Source organism: Opisthocomus hoazin, chromosome 10 (assembly GCF_030867145.1).
Source record: "Opisthocomus hoazin isolate bOpiHoa1 chromosome 10, bOpiHoa1.hap1, whole genome shotgun sequence".
In the NCBI taxonomy this organism is placed as follows: Eukaryota; Metazoa; Chordata; class Aves; order Opisthocomiformes; family Opisthocomidae; genus Opisthocomus; species Opisthocomus hoazin.
Window position 1 is genome coordinate 21,851,818 of NC_134423.1, and position 27,265 is coordinate 21,879,082.

Below are 27,265 nucleotides of genomic sequence, written 5' to 3' on the forward strand. Positions count from 1 at the left end.
TAGTAGGCTGAAATAAAAAATTTAAAAAAGGGACTCATCTGGTTCAAACTTTACATATGCAAATAAACAGCATGAGAGGGGAAACACAGAGTGAGACATGCAGTAATGAGCAGAAAGATCAGGTGTATCTATCTTCCTGGAGGCTGAAAGAAGGAAGATATTAAACTGTGCTTTCTGGTAAATTGCCACTGCCAGTTATTGACAAAGTTGTCAATTATACAGGATTATTTAGACTGATGATACCTGAAGAAATGGGGATTCAGAAACACTTGGGACTAAAAGGAGAGATAGGAATGTGCTGCAGATGATAAATGGAGTGGATTGAAAGCAAAAGAGCAAAGAGGCCAACTTCAGAGGGTATAATTAAATATCCTTAATTAGCATATTAGAGTACTGCAATGAAACCACATACCTACTTTCAAAGTTGGATTTTAGACAATAAATGTAACCAAGTCAATGAAAGACCAAGAATGTTCTATGCCATAAGACTGCCTGGCACGGAATTTATTCAGATAATTCCTATTTTGCTGATGTTTAAATAACTTGATTACATTAAAAAAAATGCACTGTCTGCCCAGGTCTGTAAACAGTATGATATTAAATCACCATTAGACAAGTTTTACTGAAATTGGTCAGACAATGCATCAGGAAAAGAGGACAGTGCTCGAGTCAATAGTAGGATTTTCAAGCAGCTGAGTAATCGTGTAGCTTTATGCACACGGACAAAGCAGGGACCAACAAGGAAAAAGAGGGCAGCAACGGTAGCATAGGAAGTTCCATCCAAACATGAGGAAGAACTTCTCTACTCTGAGGGTGATGGAGCACTGGAACAGGCTGCCCAGAGGGTCTGTGGATTCTGCTTCTCTGGAGACATTCAAAACCCACCTGGACGTGGTCCTCTGCAGCCTGCTGTAGGTGACCCTGCTTTGGCAGGGGGTTGTACCAGATGATCCCCAGAGCTCCCTTCCAACCCCGAACATTCTGTGATTCTGTGATTGGCACCACAATGTTTTTAAACTGGTCTAGGAGTAAGAGTTAAAGTTTTATTTTGAGGCAGGGGATGCGAGAAGTGTTTTTAAAGTCTTGGAAGAAGCCTCCTACAAACACCACACAGCTCTGTTCTATTAAAAACATACTCTGCTGAAGAGTTAGGGATATTTGCTACCACAATTTTCCTCAATAGAATGAAAGATATTTCATGGTGTTCATGCAGAGGTAGTTGACAGATTAGGATTTCAATACAAGATTTGAAAGAGTTAGGCCTAAATCATGGTTTTGGCATTGACTTGTTTGGCCACGCAAGCTGCTTAACTCTTCTGTACCTCACTTTCGATATACAATGGACCAGCAACTCCTGCCTCCCAGGCATTCCAGCAGGATACAAGTATCCACAACCAAGATATGATGGATATAACTGGAAGACTGAATGAAAAACACTGATACGAGGCTCCCAAATATGGCAGCACCCTGGTGTTATTTATACTATCCTTCTAAAATAATTTTGGTTACTCATATTAAATAAATTGTCTGTTCCCAGCACACAAAGGCTTTATTTGCCACACTGCTAGCTAGTCCATTGTTTCAGTCTTACGTGAGACAGGGCACTACTACCAGGCTTTGATTACTACTGTGGCTTCCATCTGCTGTGGCTTTTTTACACAATCACCAAGCCCTCAACTAAGTAATGCCTTGAGCAAGAGAAGCTTCAATATACGCGACCAATAATATTTCTGCTTCCTAAGAAGCAACACTAAAAACCAGCCAACTGCAACAAGTTTTGAAAAAATACTGTATGATGACTGGACAGATTAAAGCAAGTCTTAAACGCCATATTACAATCCAGACGAAAGAAAAAGTACTTGGCTTGGCCAAGCACAAAATCAGTATTATAAAAATGGCTCCTCCCTCCCCACATGCACATTTACAAATGCAACAGAAAACAGAAATGCAATAGAGAGGAGCACACAGTGGTTGTTTTCCCAAGGACTAATAAACTTCCTAGCTGAATGGTACTTGTCTTCTGATTGATAAGTGATGAACATGACAGTATGTCTGGCTCACATTACATAAAAATGACAGCATAATACACTGAAAGCTGTCTCCAATACATTTGCCTTCAAGTTACTTTCACCAATTAGGAAAAAAAGATGCAGAACGCCAGCCGAAGGTGTTTAGGAAAGGTGAAGCCTCTGAAGCAGAAGCTAGCAAAGACTAGACAGAACATGTCGACAAGACAGAGAGGGAACTGAAAGCCTAAATCGGCTATTGCTGTAGATAATCATCACTGAAGACCAATGTACTACCGAGACTGTACCTGCCTACCCAGCTCCTCCCTCAATCTGGGTCTGAAGTCATGGGAAAGCATAATAAGTTATTTCAATATAGTATATAATACACATAGGGTAACACATGGTGTTAGCTTCCAAGGAAATCTTTATAATGGCTGCCGCAGCATCCAACTCAGAATATAACTCATAAATGCAGGATTCCTCAGTCTTTGGATTGCTGTTTTCTATTCACAATAAAAAGAAGTTTAGGCAATAAGAAAAACAAACACATACACTTAGTTTTGGCTTGCTTTGCTTTAATTTTTCCGCAAGACATGGCACCCCCTCTGCTGGACAAGAAAAGATGAAACAGCACGGAGCTGTGAACCAAACCCGACTAACTGTGACACAAAACCAGCCAGTACGGACTGAAAAGGGTAAGTAAGGAAACACAACTGCAGCAATGTATGGCTGACCGAAAGCCTGAGAAAATAAGGAGCCCAGGTGCAAACCATTAAGCAAAGAACATTCACAATTTAGACTTAGCTCTCCAAACACTGTCGAAACAGGAAAGTAACATTTCTCACAACATCTTTAAAATGCATCACCTCGAAGGAACTGTCATCTTGACAAGCACCAGTTCTCTAACTCTAAAACCAACTGTTGCAATATTTAGGATAACAGGAAGCAGAAAGAATTTTCTAAAGCAAAATATTTTTGTCCACAAAAAACTGAATTATGAGCTATAAAGTCTGCACTGCATGAAGCTGGTAAAGAAATTTAGCTGTAACTTATGCATTTATAACATTGTTTTCCAGGAGAAGGTATGACAAACCTTAGGCAAACCTTCAGAACAATTTTTCTTTTTTACTTCAGGCATTACATTTATATATATAAATTTTTAAATATGACCACCATAGCAAAGGTAGGACAATTTCAGACATCAGCAGCAATGCAGGTGAAAAAGCAAATGCCTACCAGAGACACGTGCAGTATCACATACACTTTTGGGAAATACTAGTTAAATCTTACTCTGACCTCTGAAGCATGATAAAGAGAGAAGTTAAGCCTTCTTCTTGTTAGCCCTGAGACTGGAGTACAGTTGCCCATTTTGTCTCAGACTTCTTGTTTTGTTCGATTAACGACTCTGCCTGGTTCTCTATGGGTTGGAATATTCTGCATTTTCAATCCAAGGAAAGATTGTAGAAAAGTCCTGTTTAAAAATAACATTCTAATAAGTGACTTCTAGGAAACAATTTCTTTTTTGTTAAAAAAATAAACACAGAACAAAGTCTGACAATACTTTTTGCCCCTTTTATTAAAAACAGTCATCACACTTGACATACATTTGGCAAAGATACATGATTATATCTCTACTTTTCCAGGAAACTAATTATTACAAAGTGACACCATGTATGCAATTACTAGGTTCTGGGTCAGTTTTTCATACTGCAAATTCCTGGTTTTGTTTCAGTTGTTTGGGTGATTCTGTTTTTAGCTTGCCTGTGTGATCAATAACAGTATATGGGCTTCAAATTGGTTTATTTTAGATGTACATATGTGCACATAGTGCAAAACTGCACCCAGTACCTGCCGCTAGATATTGAATAGAATATTCTTCTAGGGCCTTTGTTGTCAAGACAGACTCATCCTTGTGTACCGCTTTTCACACGAAGCCTGTCACTCCAAGCCTTTCACTTTGTTAGCCAAAGCTTCTTTAGGCACCAGGAAAGAGGACAAATCTTACCAACAGGAAACTCTCCACAGGGGAAAAAAGTCTGTAGTGACAGAAGCAGTTACAGAGCCTCAGTAAAGACAAGTTTTTCTAACCAAACCTACACAAAAACTTCAACAGCAGCTATATCAATAAGGGGGGTAGGGGTGAAGAGGTATCTTTACCCATATTCTCAACAGGATTAGATTTACAGAAGGAATATCAGTCCATTTACCAAGACGCATTGTTCCATTTCCCACTCTTGTTTCAGGTCAACTGGAAGCTTCCTTTTTCAGTTTTTCTAAAACCTCATCTGGCGTCATCGGTACCAAAACCTTCACCACTTTTTCACGGGATTTACCACCCTGGTTTAGACACACACAAAGAAAACGTCTGTCAGAGAATCACCACCAAATACACATTCCAAAAAAGTCTCACTATAATGCAAACATATCAGGTACTTTAAAAATAATTCTTGAAGCGTGGGTATGAAGACTTAACAGCACTAAGAGACAGTTTATCAGTGTCCTTTCTAGTTATCTGAAAGGTGGAAAACAATGTCTCATCTACTCTCCTTTTAAAATTGGATACAGCTCCCAAAGCGTGCCCTGAATCGATGCTCTTTTTATAGGCTAGAACAAAAAGCAAGGAGTAATAAATTTCCATAATTCACTTGTATCATCTAGAAGCAAGACTCCAACTAATATGCGTTGTTCTTTTAAAAAACTGGGTATGTATATATATATATATGCATATTTGCTAACTGTGTACTTTCAGATCTTTCTTCAGAGTTGTCTCCCACAGAGTACTAGTCACTCTTAAGCTGAGTTCTCAGGCTGATAATATCAGCTAAATGAAATCACATCATATATAACCTATAAGACACTCAGATTCATACAGCAGTTATTTGAATATCATGAACCTGTTTTTGTGTTACTGAAAAAAAAGGCTGTTTTACATAGGAACTCGCAAACCTGCAACCTCATTTCATATTGCCTGAAGACACAACTTTGCTACTGTTCAGTAAGCCGTGAGAAACAAGTTGCTTGCTAATCTGCAGCCTGGCAAAAACTTTGTAAAGCCCACAAGGGATATCCTGAAGGAGGAAAAAGTCCTTAACTCCACTTTACAGAAACATAGCGTGATAATTAAAATGAAAAATAGATTCTTGAAGCAGTCTAGCCAGCTGATGATGAAAATCAAGGCCCCTGTCCAGAAATTTGGTAACCTCAGTTTTATACTAGATCATTTCCCACCAATTTCCCTGATTTGGATTGGTTTTGTTAATGTTAGCACTTCTCATAAAGCAAGTAGCACGTAAGAGAGCAACCAGTGCCAAAAATCACTTGCATCTTACACGTAACAGATCAGGGTGGAAAAATCTAAGCCACAGATAAAATACAGACTTTGCCACAACGCTTTGCCGAGAACAAACAGTGGCTTGTGAAAAACAAACACCAGCATGTAATTATTTGGATGTTATTTGGTCAGAACAACAGAGTCAAGAACATCAAGAGAACGCTGTCCCCTTTTATGTTCAACTCTGCTTAGCACTTCTGAGAATAATCTAGTTAAACCTGAACATCCCTTTAAGGAAGGAAAACAGTGTTCTCTCTAAAATGTTGACAAACAAATGAAGCAGCTTGCCCATGATTCAGGAAAAAACAGACTCAAATCTTCACACCTCTACCTTTCGGCAACACAGCGCTCAAGTCATTGCTCATGCTGCCATTTACCACTGTCCTCTAACGGACTTCCACAACTACTGCATTAAACCAACAGACAAAAATAAAATGCGCAATTTTTCACTGCGCTCGTATGTTCATAAACTGTAAATGAACATGGCTGGAAAGACTGACTTTAAGTACAATGAATTAATAAAACAAATTATTTATTCAGTGCGATGAATAAAACAATTTCACTTGCCAAAGTCAAGACGTGTAAACTCTAATGCACAGAAACTCGAGGCCCAGCTATAATCCAAGTGCTTATCTATGCCCTTACCTACGCGTGACAGCTGTCAGAAAGTTCTCACTCAAATACAGAATTTACTTCAAAAAAATGAAAAGTTATTAATAAAACGCCCATTCTCCACAAACCACAAATTTTGTGAACTGCATTTGACATGAAAACAAGAGAATCTTTGAAGAACACATGAACCACACAAATCTGGAAAACGCATCGTGCCAAGAGCTGCCCCGATTCACGAGCTCCAGACCAGCCGCGGCGCCTCCCGCGCCAGGCCTGCGCCCCGCCAGCCGCCCCACCCCCCCGGCCGGGCCGCGCGCGGAGAACAGCCCCGCACCCCTCAGTACGCCTCAGAACCGCCGCCGGGCAAGACCGAGCGAGAAAACCCCAGCCGAAAGGCACGCACCTTCTCCACGGCCAGGCCGCTCCTCCTCACGCCGAGCACCGCGGCGAGGAAGCGGCAGAGCTCCGCGTTGGCCTCCCCGTCCGACGGGGGCGCCGCGACGGCCACGCCCACCGCCGCCGCGCCCACCTCTGTAACGAAGCGCGCGGGGTTGGCGCTCGGGCCGCCCCCCGCGCCCAGTCACCGCCTCCCCCCCCACCGACGCCCGTCCCTCCAACGGCGCGTTAATTTGAAGCCAGGCCAGATTGCGGATTGGCAGGTAACGGCGCTCTTAGGCGCCGCGGGCCCCCTCAGGCTAAACGCGCCAGCCCGCGGCCGGCCGGCCCTCCGACAGAGCGCCGGCGCCTACCTGTGACGGCGCTGCAGCGGGCGCCCGGCTTGACGCGAACCGCCACCCTCACGCAGCCGTCGCCCGCCGCCACCACCGGTCCCGCGGCGGCGCCCGCCTCCGGGGGCTGCTTCGCGGCTCCTTTTCCCTGAAAGAGAGGAACCGGCGCGGTCACCGCGGGAGCCACCCACCCGCCGCCCCCCCGAGGCCCTCCCACTCGCACCTTTCGGGGCATAGCCCGGCCACCGCTCCGCACCGGCGCCGCCAGCCGCCGACGGAAGCCGGCGAGGGCCAGCATAGTGCGGCGCGTCCCTTCCAGCAACACCGGCTAGCCCCGCCCCGCGGCGCCAGGCTCCGCCCAACACTGCGCCACGGCCGCCGAGCGGCGCGGGAGGGTGGGGCCCGGCCCCCCCCGCCCCTCGCCCCCCGCCGTAACACTGCCCATGTCGCGACCGAAGGGGAAGGCGGCGGTGGGACACCCAGGGCTTGGGGCACGACCCGCACCGCAGCAGGCGCGTAAGGAGACAGCAGGGAAGAGGAAAGAGGAGCGCTCTGGGTGTCTGTGCTCTCAAATCGTTACTTACGTCTGACGAGCAGGGGGGCGCAGCGCTCTGTAAGACCCCCGCCACGCGCTGGATACAGGCACCAACTGCACCAAGGGAGGGCGTGCAAGCTGTGGAACTAGCCGCACACAAACAGTCCTTATTTCATACTAACGTTTTAGTATTAGAATGTCCCATGAGAAAATGACATCATCGCAAGCCCTGCATTCTCCCACCTTTTCTTTAGGCACCTACGTATACACAGTGGCTATTCCCCCAACCAGTGCTGTGTTCCAAAACAGCCCTTCTGAATTAAAGAGACATTCTGGAAAGATCTGTTTATTGCTGAATTTGACTTGGCGTTTGCTCAGTGCAGCGGCAGGTGCTGTCTGCAGTGCTGTGTCCGTTGATTCTCCACGGCTCATTGAAGAAGTCAAGACGATAGCAGTGTGAAGCCAGCTTTGCCGATGGGCTTCAAAAAACATATACAGGAGCAATTCAAGCCCATAGAGTCATTCCAAGGTAATTTTGCAAAGAAGTGTAAGCTGGGACTATGGCAGCAGCTTCACTGTCCTTTTAGGACAAGTTAGGGAAAATGTACACAAGAAGTTCATCATGAGTAAGTATTTTCCAGTTCAGAAAATGAATTTTACTACACGAGAAATGAAGGGGTGAAAATATAAAGCAATTAATCACAAGATACTATTTTAAACAACCTTTTCAATATACAGAGTACTTATTCCATTTGACGTTTTGTTAAGAGGAAAGGCTAAATTACATTCTGCCAATAATGATGCAGAGAAAATAGCTTTTCTGGTACCTCTCAAACAAGTTAGTTTTGTTTTTACACATTCATGTAATTTCACAGAATTTTTTAACTGCTGCCAATAGTGAGCTGAAGTCCACTGATACACTGACACATTCGAGATGATCATGTAAAATTATGTATAAAATATTATTTCTGGTATCTGTCCATCTTCTATTGATGTACCATTGTTGTTACCTGGAGAACTATAAAAGACAAAACATGTTTTGCTAGCAGTAGGAGATTCGTGGATCACTTTCTTCAAACCTTTTGTTCCATAGTGGGAATCAGGACCCTGAAAAACACCAGCAGACATTAGCAACTGAATGGAAATGTGCAGCAGGTCCCATAAAATGTTCAAGCTTAAACACTACTGGCTTAGGTTATTTTAATAGTACAAAATTTCTGTACCCACATCATGTAAGTTATATACAAAACCACAGACAACAGAAGCAAATGCCCTATGTCTAAATATTAAAAAAGTTTCTCTCACAACAGACTTAAAGCACTTGATTTTATCCAACTAGTAACGAATAAATAATTTTCTAGCATTTCTCCTTGTCACATAGGTTGTCCATACTCTCACTTAGTTCCTCACCTCAACTTCTTTTAAAGTGAAACATTTTTTTTCCAACCCACTCAACTTTGGTTTCTGTATAGGGAATTATATTTAAAAGAACACTAAAAGATTTTTGAGAGAACACGGAATAAATAGATTTGTCTATAACATTAAGGGGAGAGACTTTCCCAGAACAAGTAATTCCTTCCTACATTTCAGCACTAGTATACTAAAAGTTACAAAAATAAACTTTTAGTTTTCTTTCTTGACTCTAGCTAGTGGTTAGAGTATCCTTGATAAAAGAAATCAAACTTAAATTTTGATAGATAGCCGCCAGATTAAATATTCTGGATAATGCTTTTACCCACACAGAACGAGTGACTTCCATTAGGACTCATTCTAACTCTTACATCGAGCCAGTAAGTGGGAAGGCATGAAGGATCCAGTTACGAATTCTGTGCTATGGCACAGAAAAGCGGTAGCAGTCTTAAAAGTTGCTGTGGAGTTTAACTATGGCCTTCTTTAGCACTAAATATAAAATAAATGCAAGAACTGAAAGACTCTAACCAGAAGACAGATAGAAGAACAACTCTTGCATCAAAATAACGTTTTTTTCCGCACTGTTAGCCACTCTTACTTTCAACGTTGCACAAGCTGTGTAGCAAACTGTTGGTAAAATCTCTATTGGTTCTTTGAACATAACTCTGAATGTACTGGCTGTTCCATCACAACTAAATCCAGTATCGTTCTGTCCTAGTGTTTGATTCTTCTCATAATCAATTATCTGTATAAAAACATAAAAATAGTATTTTTGGTTTACAAGCTTGAGCAAGATTCTTACTGTATATGCATATTAGAGTGTTACAAGCAAACACTTGCCTACTCCACCCAGTTTAATAGCAAGGATAGTGCAATCTCAGAACTGGAAGGAACGTGTAATTTCCCGATACCATTAGGGCTGGCCCAGCAGCATGATGAACGATGGCCTGCGAGTTTTACACAGGCTGTCCAATTCATGTGCTAGATTCAACACTGCTCCACCCAGGTTATAGTTGTTGCTTGGGAGATGAAGAATAGCTCTTAGACCTTCAGCTTCTGACCTTCACGTACTACATATAATCCTGTACTTCGATTTGCTGATCTTCGTATACTTACACAGCCCACATGAGGGAAGCACCTTCACTGGCTGTGGCTAATTTAGTGAACGAGTTTTTACAGATAATGTCAGCAGTCAGTGATACATTTTTAAAAGAAAACAGGAACTTGTGCTGCCATATTTTACACAATTTATTTCTATTCTAGAGTCAGTATAAAAATCTGACTACATATTATTTCTTTTGCTTTCAATTTTAGTGGCAAATAGGAGCCACTAAGATGTAGTAATAGTAGGTACCTCACTTCTCATTTTGGATAGCAATCCTGATCCATGCTGCAGAACACCTCTTGCAGAAACTGGGTATCAGAGCCTTAGAATAACATGAACACTTCTCATGATTACTGCACTAAGAAGAATTCTATAAATTAATATTTTATTATTAAATTGCAACATAATTTTTAATATTGCACAAATGAGATAAAGCTCTATTCTAGACAAAATGTGCTCTTTTTTCCCCAGCCACAACCAATAGAAATATTAATTATAATGCTGAAGTCATAAGCCACTTTCACATAATATGTATTGCAAATACATCTTTTATCACTATTTTATGACAAGTATTAATTGCTTAACTCTCTGAAGCTCTGCTAGTAGTGATGTAGGTCCAAGAAGAAAGGTGGAGACACAGGACTTAAACACCTGTCTGAAAAGATAGTGACAAGCAAGTTTCAGATTCATCCGGAACTGAGGATGCTTCCTGAATAAGGAGAACACGTATAAAATGGATGGCCTTCATCTCTCCTATGAGGAAAGCCTGAGGGAGCTGGGCTTGTTCAGCCTGAAGAGGAGAAGACTGAGAGGGGACCTAACAAATGCTTATAAATATCTGAAGGGTGGGTGTCAGGAGGATGGGGCCAAACTCTTTTCAGTGGTGCCCAGCGACAGGACAAGGGGCAACGGGCACAAACTGAAGCACAGGAAGTTCCATCTGAACATGAGGAAGAACTTCTTCCCTCTGAGGGTGATGGAGCAATGGCACAGGCTGCCCAGGGAGGTTGTGGAGTCTCCTTCTCTGGAGATATTCAAGACCTGCCTGGACAAGATCCTGTGCAGCCTGCTGTAGGTGACCCTGCTTCGGCAGGAGGGTTGGACTAGATGACCCACAGAGGTCCCTTCCAACTCCTACCATTCTGTGATCTGAGCCATAAAGGTACATTATCCTTTCAGTCTGGATCAGGAGCATGTTTTTCAAGTGAATCTTTTGAACATTCTCACTTAATATGTTTTGGTTTGCCTTCCAAGAACTAAATTCTTTTCAAATGAAATAAATCCAGCAAACATGCTGAGGGAGCACACCAAACGCTCTCCTCTGCTAACAGGAATTTAGCCAAGACGATCAAACAAGAGTTAGTGCAAAGCAAAAATCCCCAAATACATGTAGTATAGCTGCTAGGTCCTCGGTACCAACTCTTTTGTTCAAAAGATCCAATCTAGTGCACTATGCTACTCCTTCACATAGATGTATTGTTTGAGAAAACCAAACTGATGGCACTTCAAATAGAGGAATTTGCAAGTGAGCTTTTAAACTGTGGAACATAGAAAAGCCAACAAATTCCTTCAAAACCTCATTAAAGATACATTCTCTTTGGAACATCGTAAGCAGAAAGGCACAACATTTTTTTCTTAAGAGACAGACACAAAATTCCTGTCCTTAAGTACAGGATGGTAATGATCAAATAGGAAACAGAAGACATAAATTGTCATTTAAATAGGATGCCCAGAAATGAGACAAAACAGCAGTTCCACCACATGCCTAGAAGTCTATGAATTAAGATAGGGACAATGACATTTCTGTCCCTAAATTAAGTCACAGATTCTTTCTTTCACAGAATTTCCCACACACCTAACAAATCAGTGTGATGCGATAGTACCAGGTTATGAAATACACAGCAGAGTAAAACTGTGCCAGTCACAGAATACTAGTACCCCATTAGAAAGCCTAGAATCAAATCAAAACTCATCTCAATAATAAACAGAATTCAAAACGGACTGAAATTCCATACTTTGAAAGGAAAAAAAAAAAAATACAGTGCTGGATCAGTATTACTAGAAGACAATCCTGACCACAACATGCTAAGAGAGATCAAACAGGCTACAAGAGAAGGAAATACAATTTCAGCGGTGTCTTCAATTACCCGCTCAGACAGGGCAAGTGTCATATCAGGACATGAAGCAGGGGTGACATTTTTAGATGTCCATTTCATGAGCTTGCTAACCAATTGCTCAGTAGGAAGAAATGCAACCCTTGATTTGGTACTGAGTGATGAACAGGATCAGATTCAAAATTTCATACTGGAAACACTATGTAACAGTGTCTATAATATACTTAAGAGTCAATGCTCCCAGGTGAACAACAAAAGCAAATCCACCACAGCTGTGCTAAATTCCGAAGAGAAAAATGAGGAAGCTTGTTCAAAAGAAGCTAAAAGGAGCAATTAAGAACATCAAATCCTTATAAGAAGCATGCATGCTACTGAAGAAAATCACATGCTCAAGTACAGTATTGGTACATATCACCTACTAGGAAAGGCTTGAGAAAAAGGCGGAAAAAAGCTGGCATGGCTGGTCAGCAAAAGGTTGTTACTGGAAACAAGCAAAAAAGAGAATCCTATAGAAATATGAAGTCATATCCAGATTAAAATAGAAAAGTTCAAACTGAGAGATTAAAATGTAAAAAATACAATTAAGCAGTCAAAAGAACGTTTAGGAACAGCTATCTGAAAGCATCAAAACCAGTGTTACATCATTCCTTCAACACAGCAGTGGCAAAAAGCCCAATAGACTCTCCGGTGGGCTAAACAGCACGAAGATATAAAATGCACAGCAAGATAAGGATAAGGTCTTCACATAGGAGCCTGGAGAACATCCACACAAATGAATAATTTACAAGAAGGAACCGGGGAGATTCCCATGCCGGGACGATGGTTTCAGCAAACCTAAAATCGAACCAACTTTACAGAAGAAGTTATGGTAACAGTAACATACAACCTTCTGCCTAAGGCTGAATCAGCTGCAAAAAAGATGTCAATCTTTCCAAAAAGCTCTGGGTGAGGACAAGCCTCTAAGCCCCAACGCGTGTACCAGGCGAGCTAAGAATGTAATATAATGCCCAGTCAGGTCAGACAAATGGTCCAGTATGCTGTGACAGTGGCAAGGGCAGAAGCTGCTGAGCACATAAGTCTGGGCTCTGCTGTCCGTTCCCCCAGCATCCACAACTGTTCTACTAGGGGTGCTACAGTGCACATCCCCCTTCTGTTCCTTCTGGAATCTTCTAATGGCTCTGCCATTGATGAACGAACATGTTAAAATACCACCAAATTCAAAACAGGGTATCTGCTTTCTGGTGGCAGTATGTTTAGTACCCTCTGCATTGCAAAAGTACCCTTATCTGTTTTGATCTTCTGCTGGTATCAGTCAGAGTCTCTTAGTTCTAATGTTCTGAGGTTTGGTGAACAACAAACAATTCTGCATTTACCTTATCCATTGCCCTCGTGATTTTAGAAGCATTGCTCACACCTCCCCACAGCCTTCTCCCCTACAAACTGGTGAGTCCTAGCCTTTTGGCAGCTCTATCCTCTCAAATAATTTTAATTACCCTTTTCTCTACCTTCTGATTCTACTGTGCGAGACTGGGAACTGCACACAATACTGTCATGGTTTAACCCAGCAGCCAGCAACTAGGACCTTGCAGCCGCTCACTCGCTCCTCCCCATAGTGGGACGGGGAGGAGAATGGACAAAACGTAAAACTTGTGGGTTGAGATAAAGACAGTTTAATAAGACAACAAAGGAAGGAATAATAATAAAAGAATATGCAAAACAAGCTATACACAACACAATTTTTCTCACCACCCAACAACCGACTGGACAGACAATCCCTGAGCAGTGATCGCAGAACCCGTGGATTTCCTGGAGCTCACAGATTTCACTGAACTCATGGAAAAGCAAGAGCATTGCTGCTCCCCAGCCAACCCCCGTTATATAGTGAGCATAATGCCTATGATACGGAATATCTCCATTGGCCAGCTTGGGTTAGCTGCCTGGCTGCGCTCACTCCCAACTCTTGTACTCCTGCTCATAGCCGAACATGGGAAGCTGGGAAAAGTCCTTGATTTCTTAGCATAAAACCGTCAGTGTATTATCAACATTCTTCTGGTACTAAATCCAAAACACAGCAGCTACTGGGAGGAAAATTAACTCCAGCCCAGCCGAAACCAGGACAAATATTCCAGATGCGGGTATATCTGGTTTTCATACAGAACACAATGTCACCTTTTATCTTGTTTTCAGTGTCTTCCTGATGACACAGTGGGCTTTTTCAGCAGTCACTGCATGTTGTGTCACTGATTTCAGAGAGCTGTTGACAACAAATCCAAGATCTCTTTCCTGAATTACTAGAAACTTTTAATAAAGGAAAGACTTTGTGCAAAACTGAACAGATTACAAAGCTATGAAATTCCTCTACAGAAAGCTTACAGGAATTAAAGGTTAGACCAGACAAGTATCCTGAGGAAAGATTCACCAGGAGCTACTAACCAGAGAAACAAAATTGGTCTCAGGAAATGCCTACACTGAAAAAGACTGAAGGACAGGAGAATACAGCAGAAAGTGAGAAGAGTTTCATATTGTTCTTAGTCATCTGCTCACGACCACTGTTGGGGACAAAACACAGGTTAGATTCCTGGCCTATCAGATAGCTCTGACTCAACTCAAATACACACCAAACCTTTTGTAAGTACTACAAGTGTAGTTTCTGCATAAGCCTATTTAAACAGAATATACTGTACCTGTATATTAACTTGATAGTCTGTGGGTCCATGAATAGATCCATATAATCCAAATCCCACTATGGAAATTCTTCTATTAACTGTGAACCTAGTAACACACAAGCCAGGAAACGAATTTTAACAACTGTGACAAGTGTGTTACCTTATTGCCAGTCAAGTAGCACAAAGACTCCCACTGAAAAGTGGGGAAGAAAATTGAAAGTGACATTATTTTTTTTCTAAAAAAGTTACAATTTAGATTTCAATAGTAAGAAAAATGCTTTCTAAGGTATCAACTTCACAGATTAAGTTTTGCTAATCCCCCAAGATATTCAGAATCACTAAACAAAAATAACCAGAGATTCACTTGAATATCTCCAAAATAAAAACAGATCGAGAATTGGTATTTTAAAAAGGAATATGAAGATAACAACCAATCACTGTAGAACGCACCCAATCCTCCTGAACTATGTTCTTTGCTACTTTATATTTTACGTGCACAACAGCCCAAGTTATTTTAAAATAAAGGAAAAGATCAAACATCCCCAAACAGAAGCAGCATGTTTGTTACTGTATCTTACGCCCAAAAGCCAAAGTTGAGTAATACTTTCCCTTTCTTCCCACGCTTCTCTGTCTCTCCTCCAAACAGTTTCAAAAGCCATACCTAATCCGATCACTTGTTCCACTGTAGCCCCAGCGACTCTCCACTTGCTGGAACCTGTTAATGCTGCATTCTTTTCCTCTAAGGCAACATCTTGGTCGGTCAATATAATCTACTTTAGGTTTAGGATTGACAGTAAAATGCAGAAAGAGATTTACTACTTCCCGATCTGACAAGATTCCAGACTGAGCAGGGCCTGTAAAAAGAAAAAAAACTTCTAAGATGATTTGAAAAATTACTCCAACTGTTGTATTTAAACTACACATACTTGCAAACTGAAGATGACAATAGTATTTTCCAACAGCCAGAGTGTACTCTGCAGAATGTTTTGCTTTCATTTGTGCATCACAACTTTTATTTGTGCGGTATTATAACAGAATAGAGTGTTAAGCATCTAAACACTCACGGGTGAACAGTGCAGAGACATGGTGTAACAGTAAGACAAAGAATCCCAAAACTCACCTGCTGCAAACTCTTCAATAGTCATTAATGGAAAACGGATTAAGGAAAGAGCTCTTCCAAGGACTTTCTGTTTGTTTCCAAATGTCACAGGCAGTTGTTGTCTTTGACATTCTGCTTCTGCCCAGCGAACAACAGCTCCAAAGAGTCTACTTTCTCGAATACTAAGGGTATCTCTTTCTAGAACTGCACATAATGTGTCTAAAGAAAAAAAATTTAACAGATTTAGATCAGTTTTCATCCAACCAACAACAGTGCTACACATTAAGTAAGCTTAAAATGTTAAGTGAACACTAAGAACATTCATAATATGACATCAAAGATAAAACAACTTATCTTATCTATAAAGAAATCTCCCAATGGTGTAGACTCCAAACTAAAAAAAAAACCCACCACTTTCCTGCTATGAAGACAGCATATGTACTTTCTTCTTGATTCCTAAGAGTGTGATTATATATAATCTATGTAGTGACAACCAATATCCTAAAGAGTTTCTATGGCTAGGGCAAGATCAAAATTGGAAGTGACAAAGCGGTGAATACATACTACTAAAAAACCAAGTTATTCATGATGACATTGTCATATTCTGATCAGCGTGGCCACCTGCCAACCTGGATCAACTATAGACACAAGCAGCAGTAACACACACAAAACCAGTTTAAAGATTCATGAGTGTGATGTTAAACATTGACATATTTGCCGCCCACAAAGCCTGAAGGTGGAACACGGATGTGGGCCAAGGTAGTCTCAGGTGTTTTACAAAAGCAAGTTTTCCTGTATTTCTTACTTGTTCTGACATTTTATGAGTAATAGGTATGCAAAAATTCTCAGTTTATCATAGAACACAAGCCTGAAACAAAGGTGTTTTCATATTCTGAATCTTCTCTCTTTGGGAATTTTTATATGCCCTAAATTTAAGCAAGGCATGTTTGCAGTCATAGAAAATATACTGGAGAGTCAAAACAGATTGGCACTTATCAAGAGTAGAGATGAACACTCACAGTCGGGGTACAAATCCTACTGAACATGAGCTAACAATGACTACAGTTTCTTTAAGGAGCTGGAATATGTTCCTTAAGTCTGAGTTTTTCACACAGTCTAGCTGAATTGGAGTAAAATCTTAGACACACAGGAACAATGAAATTAACTAACCAAATTTACAACTGCTGCCTTTTCATAAAAGATGAAACACAGAAACCAGCAGGTCAGATTTTTCCCCCCCAAACAGATTTCATATGTGATCTGTGCAACTCTGAATAGAAAAGTACCATGTGGCAACAGAACAGTATGATTCCTGTTATGTGCAAAAAGCAGGTGTGGATCCCTCAGGGCTGAGGTACAGCATTAAGCAAGTGGAAGCTCTGGCTTTAATGAAAGTGTAGCGTTACCATGGTGGGAGCCCTGGGACACCAACACTAATCAAATGGGGACCCAATGCAGTGGAACCCTGCTCAGGAGTGAAGCTCGAAGGAAAGCACTGCAGGGGTGGATAACAAAACTCGCACCGGTTAACATATCGTACATATGCAATGTCCGTTTTGCTCATTAGCAAACTCGCTGACGTAACGCAGGCGCTCTTGTCCGAATTCTGAGAAAGACAGCTGGCCACCGCCTTGGTGCCCATGCAAAGGTGGGTGCAGATGAGAGGGAAAGTGAACTACCCCAGGTCACCGTGACAAGGAAGGAGGCAAGATGCGCTTGGGCCTCTACATACTTGGATGGGGGAGGCGAACTATCTTGGGTTTCTGTCACAAAGGCTTCTCGTGCCCCACAACTGCCTTCAGAATTTTAATGCTTAGGACACGTGAAGTTAACTTACCTATATCAATATCAGTAAAGCCTTCTGCACTTATGGCATCCATAGTACTTTTGTCTATTGTGTCAAGACAAAGGCTAGCAAGCTGAGGTTCATCAAACAAACGAGCCTAAAAAGGTAAAGAAATATATCCTCAGCATAAAGTTGACAAAACACTGATCTTAAAAAGCAAGCATTTTTACTCTAATATAGATCTAAATTAAAATACATTGATTTGTCTAAGTACTCTTCATGTTTATACCTTAAAGAGCACTTAAATTCTCAAAATAGCAAATAACTAAGGAGAAATCACCACATGCAAGTCTTCCTTTGTGCTTATGTTTGTACTTTTGGCAAGATAACTAAAACAAGTACACATCAAATCCACTATAGTGAACTGAAGCACAGTCTTCACAAAAAATAATTAAGAGATTCATGAAAACACACTGTAGAATAAACTGGCTCTATTTGAAATGTCCCAGTCCACTGCATATTAAAAAAAAAACCCAAACAAAAAGCCTTTCCTCCACAACCGAGTCTGTAAAAATGCTAACAGAGCAACAAGGCATTTTCATACATAAATTATAGACTATGTGATAGCAAACCTGCTGTGAAGTAATATTTAGTCATTTCCCTCCAAATACTGATTTTCCTAGTAAATCAAAACTAAGCTTAAATTTACCTACTTGAGTAAGCAGCATAAAGGCATTATCTGCTCGGAGGTGCTTTGTTAGAAAATCCACACAATGTGCTTCCAGGGCTGGAACTGCATACTTTTTAGCAGTGTATAAAGTGGTCATGACTGTTTCTGGACCAATCTGAACTTCATCTGAATAAAGAAACCTAGAAATCAATACACAAATATAGATCATAAAAACATATCTTGAGGGGGGCAGTCAAGCACATGTCACTCTTTCTGCATTTAGAAAACAGGTCAAAGATTTGCACTGTGAACATGCAACAGTTCATCATGTAGCATTTTTACAAACTAATAAGCTAGTTAAAAGATTGAAGAAAGAATATTACATTAACCTAATGGCATACATTTGTTTTAAATATGTATTACTCCCTAAGACTCATCTGGCTGTACTAGTTATACATAGCTACCAAACTGAAAACAACAGCTGAGCTGCAGAATTACTTCACATACGAATGCGTGCTCTTTCAGTTCACTAGGAAGAGCTATGTTTCTAAACATCAATACATAACCCTCTATGGCTATATTACTGAACTTCATTTACTGACAGCGCACACAATCTTCCCCACCATGAGGGGAACAGCGTCAAGGACTTGCAAAGTGCTAACACCTTATGTCTAAGTTACCACTCTGTAGTGTTCAGAGGAGAGGAAGGGGGCAACACTCTAGCAGATGACCTTGACTCTCCTGTTCTTGCCACAGCAAAACACTCTGGCTTGCCGCCACTGTTTGAGGCTAGATGATTGGTTCAGATTTTAGCATAAGCTGCACACCAAAAGACAGAAGCCTCCACCAAAAGCCAGAAAAACCCTGTTTCCCAAGCAGCTGTTATTTGAGACCAGACAAGATAACATTTATTTTAAGGTTCTGTATGGAAAAGATGACTTTTAAAAATAGCTTTTCTTACAGGTGACATTGAGGACAATCTTATCAATATTTCATCAGTTTTCCAGATAGTAATCAAGAACAGCATGTGATTTACAAAAATACATTTATCCCCAACACACAGGTGATTAAACATAATAAACCAGGGTACATTAGTAAATGCAGGAATTCCACAATGAAGATCAAACCTTTCCTTTATATTTCTTGGTATTTTTTATTCAGAACCTCCTGAACAATGCATCACAAGCAACACGCACAGACAGAAGGTGTTTAGCAGAGTTTGTATTTAACAGAAGAAAACTGTGAAAGTAACAGGCTCAAACTTGTTTGCAACACAGGGAAATCTAAGTAGTAGAAACCTAGAATGAAAGTCTCAATAGAAGTTCTTCACTGTTTATATTTCTTATATTCCAAGAAAACTCTAATTCTCTGTAATTGCTAACACACAACTAAATACGGCATTCAACATTAAATTTGCTGCCACTTACCAACAGGTACAATTTACCATTACAACACTCCAATCTACTCACGTTTCAAATCACTTCTGAAATGTGAATGATGCTCTAGATTAAGGCTTTAAACTGGATTTACATCAAACAGCTTTTAGAAAGAATGAGTTAAATTAAATGCTAAAATTATTTCAGTAAAAATTTCATAGAGTTCATTTAGAACTTACTCGTGAAAGTTATAAACTATTTTTTCTAATGAAAATGATGGGCTGACTTGCCAGTCAATCACTGACAAATTTACTTTCAAGAAACTAACATCTCGTAGGTACACAGGTTTTGTATACCAAATTGACGAGCAGTTCATTAAAGCACTAGAATAGTGCATTCAGACTTTGGTTTTAAGATTTTTTTTAAAATCTGTTTAAAATGCCCTAACCTTCCTTTAATGACTTCATAGGAGCTTGGAGTCCAGATCACCTAAGAACTGAACATAAAATAAAATAATAATAAAAATAATAATGAAAAAAAAAATCACCAAGTTGTTTTTAGAACATGATTTTGAGTTTTTTCCTTAAGCGTGTCCATTCTGCAGCCAATGAACCAAGACACCAGAGGAGCTTATCTAGCTTGTGGTTTGTTTTCTACTACACCTTCTTAAGAATCAGGCTGCAGTTCCAAACTGCACTTTTCTGACCCTTGTTTTCCCAGGAATTTTGCAGGCTTTTTCCCCATACAATCAAAAACCAATTACACAGCCAAATGACAGTTCTTATGTGGCAACAGTGCATACGCATCCAGGTTTTTCATTCACGTAAGATGTATGAGGTACAGGATGCTTTCTCATCCCACGAAGGACACAGCTGAGGCTCCGTGCTCCAACTCCTCCCCTGCCGTACGGCTGGATCCACGTTAAGAGACACTCCCCAGCTGAGAGTGTGTCACTGACAAACTAACAGGACTTAAGTGAATGAAGTTCGGACAACTAAAATTTGCACAGCATCTCAAGCAGTAACTAACATATCAGTGTGTTACCAATACTATTTTTAGCACAAATCCAAAGCACAGCCCCGTACCAGCTATTATGAAGGATTCAACTCCATCCCAGCCAAACCCAGTACGTTCTCCACCCCTTACTGCATACTATTCACATCTTGTTCAGGTCTCACACTATCGCAACACACCCTCATTAACCACCTGTTCCCCTGTAAAATGTACATAAATATCCACAAAGCGTTCAATGAGTTCATTCGGTCTATGACTCTGGGCTCCATCCATTATGGTAGTAGCTCAGGACAGGAGAGGTGGTGTGCTGCGCGGAGTTACTGGGCACTACTGACCTCTTCTGTTTCTAGACATCGGTCACCACAGGGCATAACAACTCATAGCTGCAGAACATGTGATATCATTACATACTTTGAAACTCCGAAAACTCATGACAAGAAGCGTCCAAATACATTAAGAAAGTCACATTGTCAGGTTTTTGTGCTTAGTATTTCAAGTTTTTGACAATGCCAATACTTTTCTGTGATTTTCAAAGCCAAACAGTAGTCTTCTGCAAATACTAGAAACTGTGAATTTGCAGAGCTAAAAGGTAGCTGTAAAAAACTGAAAAATGGTAATAAAGTACCTTGCTCTAGGATGTTGTATAATCCTATTTCCCTTCAGTATACAGATGGATGATCACGATGTATTTAACTACTCATAAAATAGGAAATCTAGGTGTGCCTTCTCTTCAAAAATCCCTCTGCTCATGCGCCAAGAGTTCTGTCTGTGTTAACTCTCCCATTTGTGGCACGCCTGAACTAGCACACCTTTATGTTTATACCACTGTTCCTCCTCCACTTAACTCAGTGGGGCTCAAGGTCACTCATCCTTCCTCCTTGCCTTCTTCCCTCCTCTCCTTCCCTTCGAGAGACTTCTAGAAACAACCTGCTCTTCAGATATCGACTAATTTTACTGTCATCCAGGACAGGAGGTGTGTGTGCGTGCATATGCATAGTGGAAGAACACTTTTTGTGACCTGAACAAACAATTTTTCCAAGTGACCACTCAATTTTTCGCTTTACATAAGCCTCTCATACATTTTATGCCACTTTACTCTCAGATTAGAGCTTCTTTCTCCCCTAGTCTTAGCACCTTCCCAACAGCTGAAATATTTTCACCATTATCACAGGAATCTTTTTCCAGTTAGTTGTGATTACCCCTTTATTTACTGCTTGGCAAAGTCCTCTGCAAAGACACTTGGAAGATGGACTGCTAAATTTGTGCCATGTCATCACTTTTCTTTATACCACAATCAAAGGACAAGTTTACTGTAAAATGTGAATGCAATAAAAAAAACCACCTTATTAAGATCAACAAAATGAAACCCTAAGGCAGAATCCTACTGACACAACTCTAATTTTCTTCATAACTGCTATCCAATTTGTACAGTTAGAAACATACAAAACAAAGCTGTTTAATTGGGAAGCAGATTCAAACTTCTTAACTTTGATATTATTTCAGCTCTCATGGATTTATCTGTCAAACTACTGAAGTAATCAGGTGCTTCTGAAAAACTCCTCTGTCTCACATTTGAAAACTCTTCAGGCAAAAGGAATGCTGGATGAGAAGCCAAAACACACACCACAGTCACTTCTAAGCCTTTGAGCTCAGCCAGTTGTTTTCGAAAAAAGTTCTCTTGCCTCCCCCAGCCAATTTTAAAAGGCTCCCCTTCTCCCATCTTTACAGTGAAGAATTTAGCCCACAGACAAGGAGGACTACACAACTTTCTCTAAGAGAAAAAAGAAACCCTAAAATGTACTATTGGCGTTACAGTGGTACTGATTCGAAGATCCAGTAATAACCTAACGGTACAATGTATACTGTTAAGCAGGTATTCTTTATTACGGCGCTGGGCACACAGGAGATCTCTTCCCCAAACACACGCGCCAAACACCCTTTTCATTCCAGGTTAAATACAATCACAATACGTATATTCATTGTATTTCCTAGAAATGCTTAGCATATTCATATATCAATTAAAGTTTCAGTTCATTATTTTTAAATACTTTAACTCTACAATTTTATTATTTGAGAGTCCTCTGTCAGAAAAAGGTAGCAACTGTAGCCAATTTTAAATTGTGTATGAATATACCCTAAAGAAAAATTAAAAAGCAGACATCACATGACCTTGGTGACTATCAGCTGTTTAAATTGTTCCATTTCTAACTAACGAAACACATCAACTACAGACAGGACCTAAAAAAACACGTAAGTAAATAAAATGCAAGTGAGCTGTGGAACATTAAATAATTAGTAAATTATCCCTAAAAGTTTTTGCATCACTTGAACATCAAGGTAAAGGAAATGTTTGTTACATGTATTCAAAGATGCCAACTTCATTTCTATACAATACACCTCAAATTGGTCTTTGCAGAGATTAAAGAAAGGTCCTATAAAAGGCAGCCATCATTATCTGACCAATTTACTAATGACAGATAAAAGAGGCCAACAGCAAAAGGTATAATTCTGGCCAACACCATGAAAAAAACCAGATTGTCTTATAGTTGGTATACTTTAAAAACAGTGTATGCAAGCATGGAAGAAGTCCAGTACTGGTCTGTATCAAAGAAGTTCTCCTTAAATATGTTTTTAACAAGGTGTTGCAATGTATGTTGCAAGGTATTTATTCCAATATAGGCCTAAAATATATGTACATAATACGGAAGAACGTACTAAAAAGCTGCCATGTATTTCATACCAAAGACGACATCAAACCCGAGATGTTTCAATAGTTCATCAGTCTGGTGATATTTAGACAAGATACAAGTATAATCAGTTTACTTACGCAAGTCTCTTGGCCACTACGTACTAGCAGCTCTACCAAGACAAGATGGCTTTTGTTTGCTTCTAACAACATCTCGTCATTCACTTCTACAGTTTTCAAATAACATCCTTCTTATCTTTCCTGACAACTCTCCCGTTTCCGTGTTTATATTTTTATCCAAACTCCTCTCATTATATTAACTTTTCACTGTCCAGTGTTTCCTCCACATATATATAAACACACCTATGTCCATAGTCATTCAACTTTTGAAACCATTTTGCTTGAAAGACATTTCCCACTATCTACCACTCTGCAATGCAAACTCTTCACCTTGCCACTCCCTCTTTGCTGAGAATCCACAAAATACAGTTCATTTGCTAACTGCAACAGAGACACTGCTGCTGCATGCTGGTTTGTTTTGATTTTGGGGGTTTTCTTTTTGTGGGGTTTTTTTTTTCTCTAATCAGTTACTGCAACTCCTGTGTCCAGGATTACCAAAATGACTAGGTGACTTTATCTCACTGTTCTTACCTGTCAGGCCTCAAAACAAAGAGAAAGTTGTTAAGACTCTGGAGCTTTTCCCATTACAGAAAGCTTTGAGACACTATACTTTTTCCAGGCAATGATATTACTTGTTTGCCCAATGTCCATTACAGAAATCTGTTTCCTATATTTTATAGTGGTTTTGCCTAGCAGAGGAGTTTCTTTGAGAAAAACCTTAAGGTTAAGCAGTTTAGTTACACTACCACACCACACAGCCTGATGCACAAAGAAACTATTAGTAATTGTTTCTATGAACACCATAAATTTTATTTACAACCACACTGAGTAAAAATAAATGGTAAACTCATCAGTTTTGTGAGCATGAGAAGTAGCAGGTCCTATTCTGTCCAAATTAGAAACCACTAACCCATTTTACATACTTTTTGTAACCCATTTTACATATTTTGCCATCACTGCACCCATGGTCTCACTTGGGTGGTTTCTGTGTAAAAATCAGTTACAGGCTTCTGCTGCATTGTCCCTCTCCACCCCAAAGTATCTGAGATAGGTGTCATTATGATGGGTATTACTCTGGTAAAAAGATACAGCAGTTTATCACCACTGCTGAAAAAGTGAACAGTGAGCTGAATAAAATTTTCAAAGTAAGTATCAAATGAAGTGAAAAGCTGGGTATGACAGCCTCTGTCCGTCCTTCGCCGTTACTACGAGGTGGATGGAGAGCTGCAACACGCAGAGGAACCACCAATTCCCATCATCTTACAAAAAAAAAAAAAAAAAAAAAAAAAGGAAAAAAAGGCAAGCCAGACAGCCACCACTATCAATGCGCTTTTCTGAGCGGACAATTCGCTGCCCTGAGATTAGGGCACTTCTCCCGGGGAAGGGATGCAGGGGAAAGAGCAGGCAGGAGCCACACCGTGCTGGGGGGGCGGCATGACCTTGCGTGCCAGCCCACAAGGTGCTCACGCCTTTTCTCCGCACCTCCCTCCACGGGCAGGCCCACGGGGGACAGGGAGGGCTCTTCGGGGACAGGAGCCAGGCCCGGCCCGGCGGGAGGAGAGAGCCGCCCCCCCCACCCCGGCCCCGCTGCGCGCAGCCCCCGGCCCAGCAGCCCCCGCCGCGCCGCGGCCTGACCTGAGGAGCGCCAGGAAGGCGGCGGGCTCCACGTCGGGCAGCTCGATCTCGGCCGAGGTGGTGGCCATGCCGCCGTTGAACATCGCGTCGAAGACGGCGCTGCCGGCCGCCAGGACGAAGCGGTGGGCGGGGATGCGCTGCTGGCCGGGCCCGGGGGGCGCCCCGCCGCGGGGGCTGCCCTTGCCCACCACGAAGTGCACGTCGCTGAGGAGCTCGTTGGAGAAGAGGAAGGCGAAGCGCTCCCGCAGCGAGCCCTTGGTGGCCTGCCAGTTGTACAGCGGCTCCCGCTGCAGCGCCGCGCCGGCCTCCGCCCCGCCGGCCGTAGCAGTGGTGGCGGCGGGCATCTCCACGGGCGCACCCGAGCCGCCGCCGGCCGCCGCCATCGCCGCCCTGAGGGGCCGGGCCGCTCCGCTCCGTGCGCTGGCGGCACCCGCCGCGCGCCCCGACGTCAACCGCTCGCCGCCCCTGCGCCGCGCATGCGCCTCTGCCTCGGGCGGGCGGGCGGGCGGCTGAGGGGAGGAAGCGGGGCGGGAGGCGGACGGGTCCGTCGCGCCGCCCTTTGGACCGGGGTCGCTTGGCGGCTTTGCGAAGGCAGCCGGTACCCGCGGGTGCGGGGGGTATGCGCTGCCAGAGCTGCCAAGGGGGAAAGCCCGGACACGCCAAGCGCAGGGCGCCGCGGCAGTTTGTGTCGTCTGCGTGGGGACGTGTGGGTCTTGCGGCTTTTCTGTTTGGGCGCGTGAAATGCAGGTTAACTTTTATAGTCCCTGGTTCCTTACGGTAACGGGCAAAAGAAGGATCGATCACCGATTTCAGCTTTCTGAAATAATGCCGAAGCGCTAGTGACGGGGCGCGTGTACCTCACCGTTCTTTGGCGAAACAAATCCATTCGGCATCCCGGGTTTTACACCGAGGAGAAAAGAGAAAGCAGAACTACCCGTAGTGAGTGTAGCAGAGCAGCAGTGCGGGTTTTGTGCCTAGCGCTGTTAAAATTCTGTGTTAAAATTTAAATTACCTGTTAAAATTTGGGGCCTAACGCGGTTAAAATTTCAAATTCTGGCAAGCAAACCAGGATGGTTTTCAGCGCACTGCCTCAGGGGCTCTGGGGAAGGGAAGGGGAAAGAAAAAGCAGGTCCGAGTGCCTTTCCCCAGTCCTGCCGAACCAGGCGCCGGCCGTGGAGAAACCAGGCGGGTTGCTTGGCCATCTGCTGGGGTTTCGCTGTAAATACAGCAGCAGTTCCAATGCCGGAGCTGAAAGCTATTTATCATGGCTCATGACTTGTCAGCATTTATGGAAGCGTGTGGCTAAAAGAGGAATGGAATATGTCACCACTCTGCATTTGGGTTTATAATTAGGACAAAACTGAGCCCAAGCAAATGTGGTGCGTTTCGCAGAAGAAGTTTTAGAGAACCTTAAGCAAGATGGAAGCAATTTCAGCAGGGTAACATACAGTGGGAAAGGGCACGAGAAGACACAGTATACCAACCAGAAAGCAGCAAGTAGCTTTGCACAGAGGCTATATTTAAAAATAAAATCACACTGCTGACTTAGAAGAATGAAGGTATCACCTTTGCGCTTTGCTTGTCCCAAGGTGGGCAAAGAAGGGAAAGCAGGAGAAGCCCAGATCCCCTCCAACAGCGTAGGAACAGGGATGGAAAAAATCATGAGGGAAATGGTGACACCATGGACAAAAATAAGTAGTTTTCTGGGGGTGTTTTTTTCCGGTCATGGGATGATCTGGGTATTAATGAGAGTTTCCGTCACTGCTGTCTTTCTGCTTTTACTTTTCTGTGTTCACACGTGACTGCTCTGCTTACAGAGAACAGTGTTTGTAAAAAGTGAACATATTGGCAGTTCCACACTAGAGGAATTTAGCAAGGATGGAAGAGGTTAAGGAGAAAATAGGGAAAGCTATGCCAAGGAACTGAAAGGAAAGCAGCTGAGGCAGGCAGAGTATGTTAAGATAGCTTCAGGGATGAGAAATCAATCAGAAGAAGACAAACCTATGCAAGATAGGAAAAATGGGAAAGACCTATGACATGGGCTGAGAAAGTTGAGAAAGAAAATGAGGGCAAAGAAACAGAAATAAAAATAATAATTTTTATAAAAATAACATGAAAGAAATCAAAAGTCTAAAAAAAAAAAAAAAAAAGAAAAGCAGGAAAGGAGAGAAAGGAAAGGAGAGAAAAAAAAGGAGAAATGCGACCTGGATGCCCATCAGATGTGATCAGCTAAAAGCCAAATGCACGAATTTAAACAGTTTTGGAAGTGAGAGTTAAGATAATATTAAGTAACAGAATTCCTTTTGAAACTGAGCTTTTCTGCATGTAAACAATGAGCCTCAGACATTTGTTCCACCTTGTAATCTTTA

General features: G+C 41.8%; 2 protein-coding genes across 5 annotated transcripts; both read right to left on the reverse strand.

Moving 5' to 3' along the window:
• Positions 1–2,563: 2,563 nt before the first annotated feature.
• On the reverse strand, positions 2,564–7,045 carry C10H15orf40 (chromosome 10 C15orf40 homolog). 3 transcript variants are annotated; one of them, XM_075431461.1, is made up of 5 exons: positions 6,904–7,044; positions 6,702–6,828; positions 6,356–6,483; positions 4,217–4,346; positions 2,564–3,480 (listed from the first exon to the last, which is right to left on the reverse strand). In XM_075431461.1, exons 1-4 carry the CDS (start codon positions 6,976–6,978, stop codon positions 4,254–4,256), a joined length of 423 nt encoding a protein of 140 aa, XP_075287576.1. In that variant the 5' UTR covers positions 6,979–7,044; the 3' UTR covers positions 2,564–3,480; positions 4,217–4,253. The 3 variants fall into 3 exon arrangements, 2 of the variants coding, with proteins under 2 accessions (XP_075287576.1, XP_075287575.1); XR_012765128.1 differs by lacking the exon at positions 2,564–3,480 and adding an exon at positions 3,562–4,045 and having other exon boundaries at positions 4,167–4,346; positions 6,904–7,045; XM_075431460.1 differs by lacking the exon at positions 2,564–3,480 and adding an exon at positions 3,562–4,045.
• A 489-nt stretch (positions 7,046–7,534) lies between these two features.
• BTBD1 (BTB domain containing 1) lies at positions 7,535–25,306 on the reverse strand. 2 transcript variants are annotated; one of them, XM_075431458.1, is made up of 8 exons: positions 24,897–25,306; positions 18,109–18,265; positions 17,447–17,552; positions 15,631–15,828; positions 15,172–15,364; positions 14,529–14,616; positions 9,224–9,370; positions 7,535–8,322 (listed from the first exon to the last, which is right to left on the reverse strand). In XM_075431458.1, exons 1-8 carry the CDS (start codon positions 25,277–25,279, stop codon positions 8,164–8,166), a joined length of 1,431 nt encoding a protein of 476 aa, XP_075287573.1. In that variant the 5' UTR covers positions 25,280–25,306; the 3' UTR covers positions 7,535–8,163. The 2 variants fall into 2 exon arrangements, with proteins under 2 accessions (XP_075287573.1, XP_075287574.1); XM_075431459.1 differs by having other exon boundaries at positions 8,229–8,322; positions 9,154–9,370.
• Between the last annotated feature and the right edge of the window lie 1,959 nt (positions 25,307–27,265).

What these genes read in the sequence shown, in the direction of transcription:
- C10H15orf40 (XM_075431461.1), bottom strand. Translation starts at nt 6,978, where the DNA reads ATGCTGGCCCTCGCCGGCTTCCGTCGGCGGCTGGCGGCGCCGGTGCGG. An exon ending in GCCGGGCTATGCCCCGAAAG is followed by an intron (nt 6,829 to 6,903) that starts GTGCGAGTGGGA and finishes CCTCTCTTTCAG; the next exon opens with GGAAAAGGAGCCGCGAAGCA. An exon ending in GCGGCCTGGCCGTGGAGAAG is followed by an intron (nt 4,347 to 6,355) that starts GTGCGTGCCTTT and finishes TGTCTAAACCAG; the next exon opens with GGTGGTAAATCCCGTGAAAA.
- BTBD1 (XM_075431458.1), bottom strand. Translation starts at nt 25,279, where the DNA reads ATGGCGGCGGCCGGCGGCGGCTCGGGTGCGCCCGTGGAGATGCCCGCC. An exon ending in CCTTTATGCTGCTTACTCAA is followed by an intron (nt 17,553 to 18,108) that starts GTAGGTAAATTT and finishes TTACCTTTTTAG; the next exon opens with GCTCGTTTGTTTGATGAACC. An exon ending in CTTTACTGATATTGATATAG is followed by an intron (nt 15,829 to 17,446) that starts GTAAGTTAACTT and finishes TTTTTTCTTTAG; the next exon opens with ACACATTATGTGCAGTTCTA.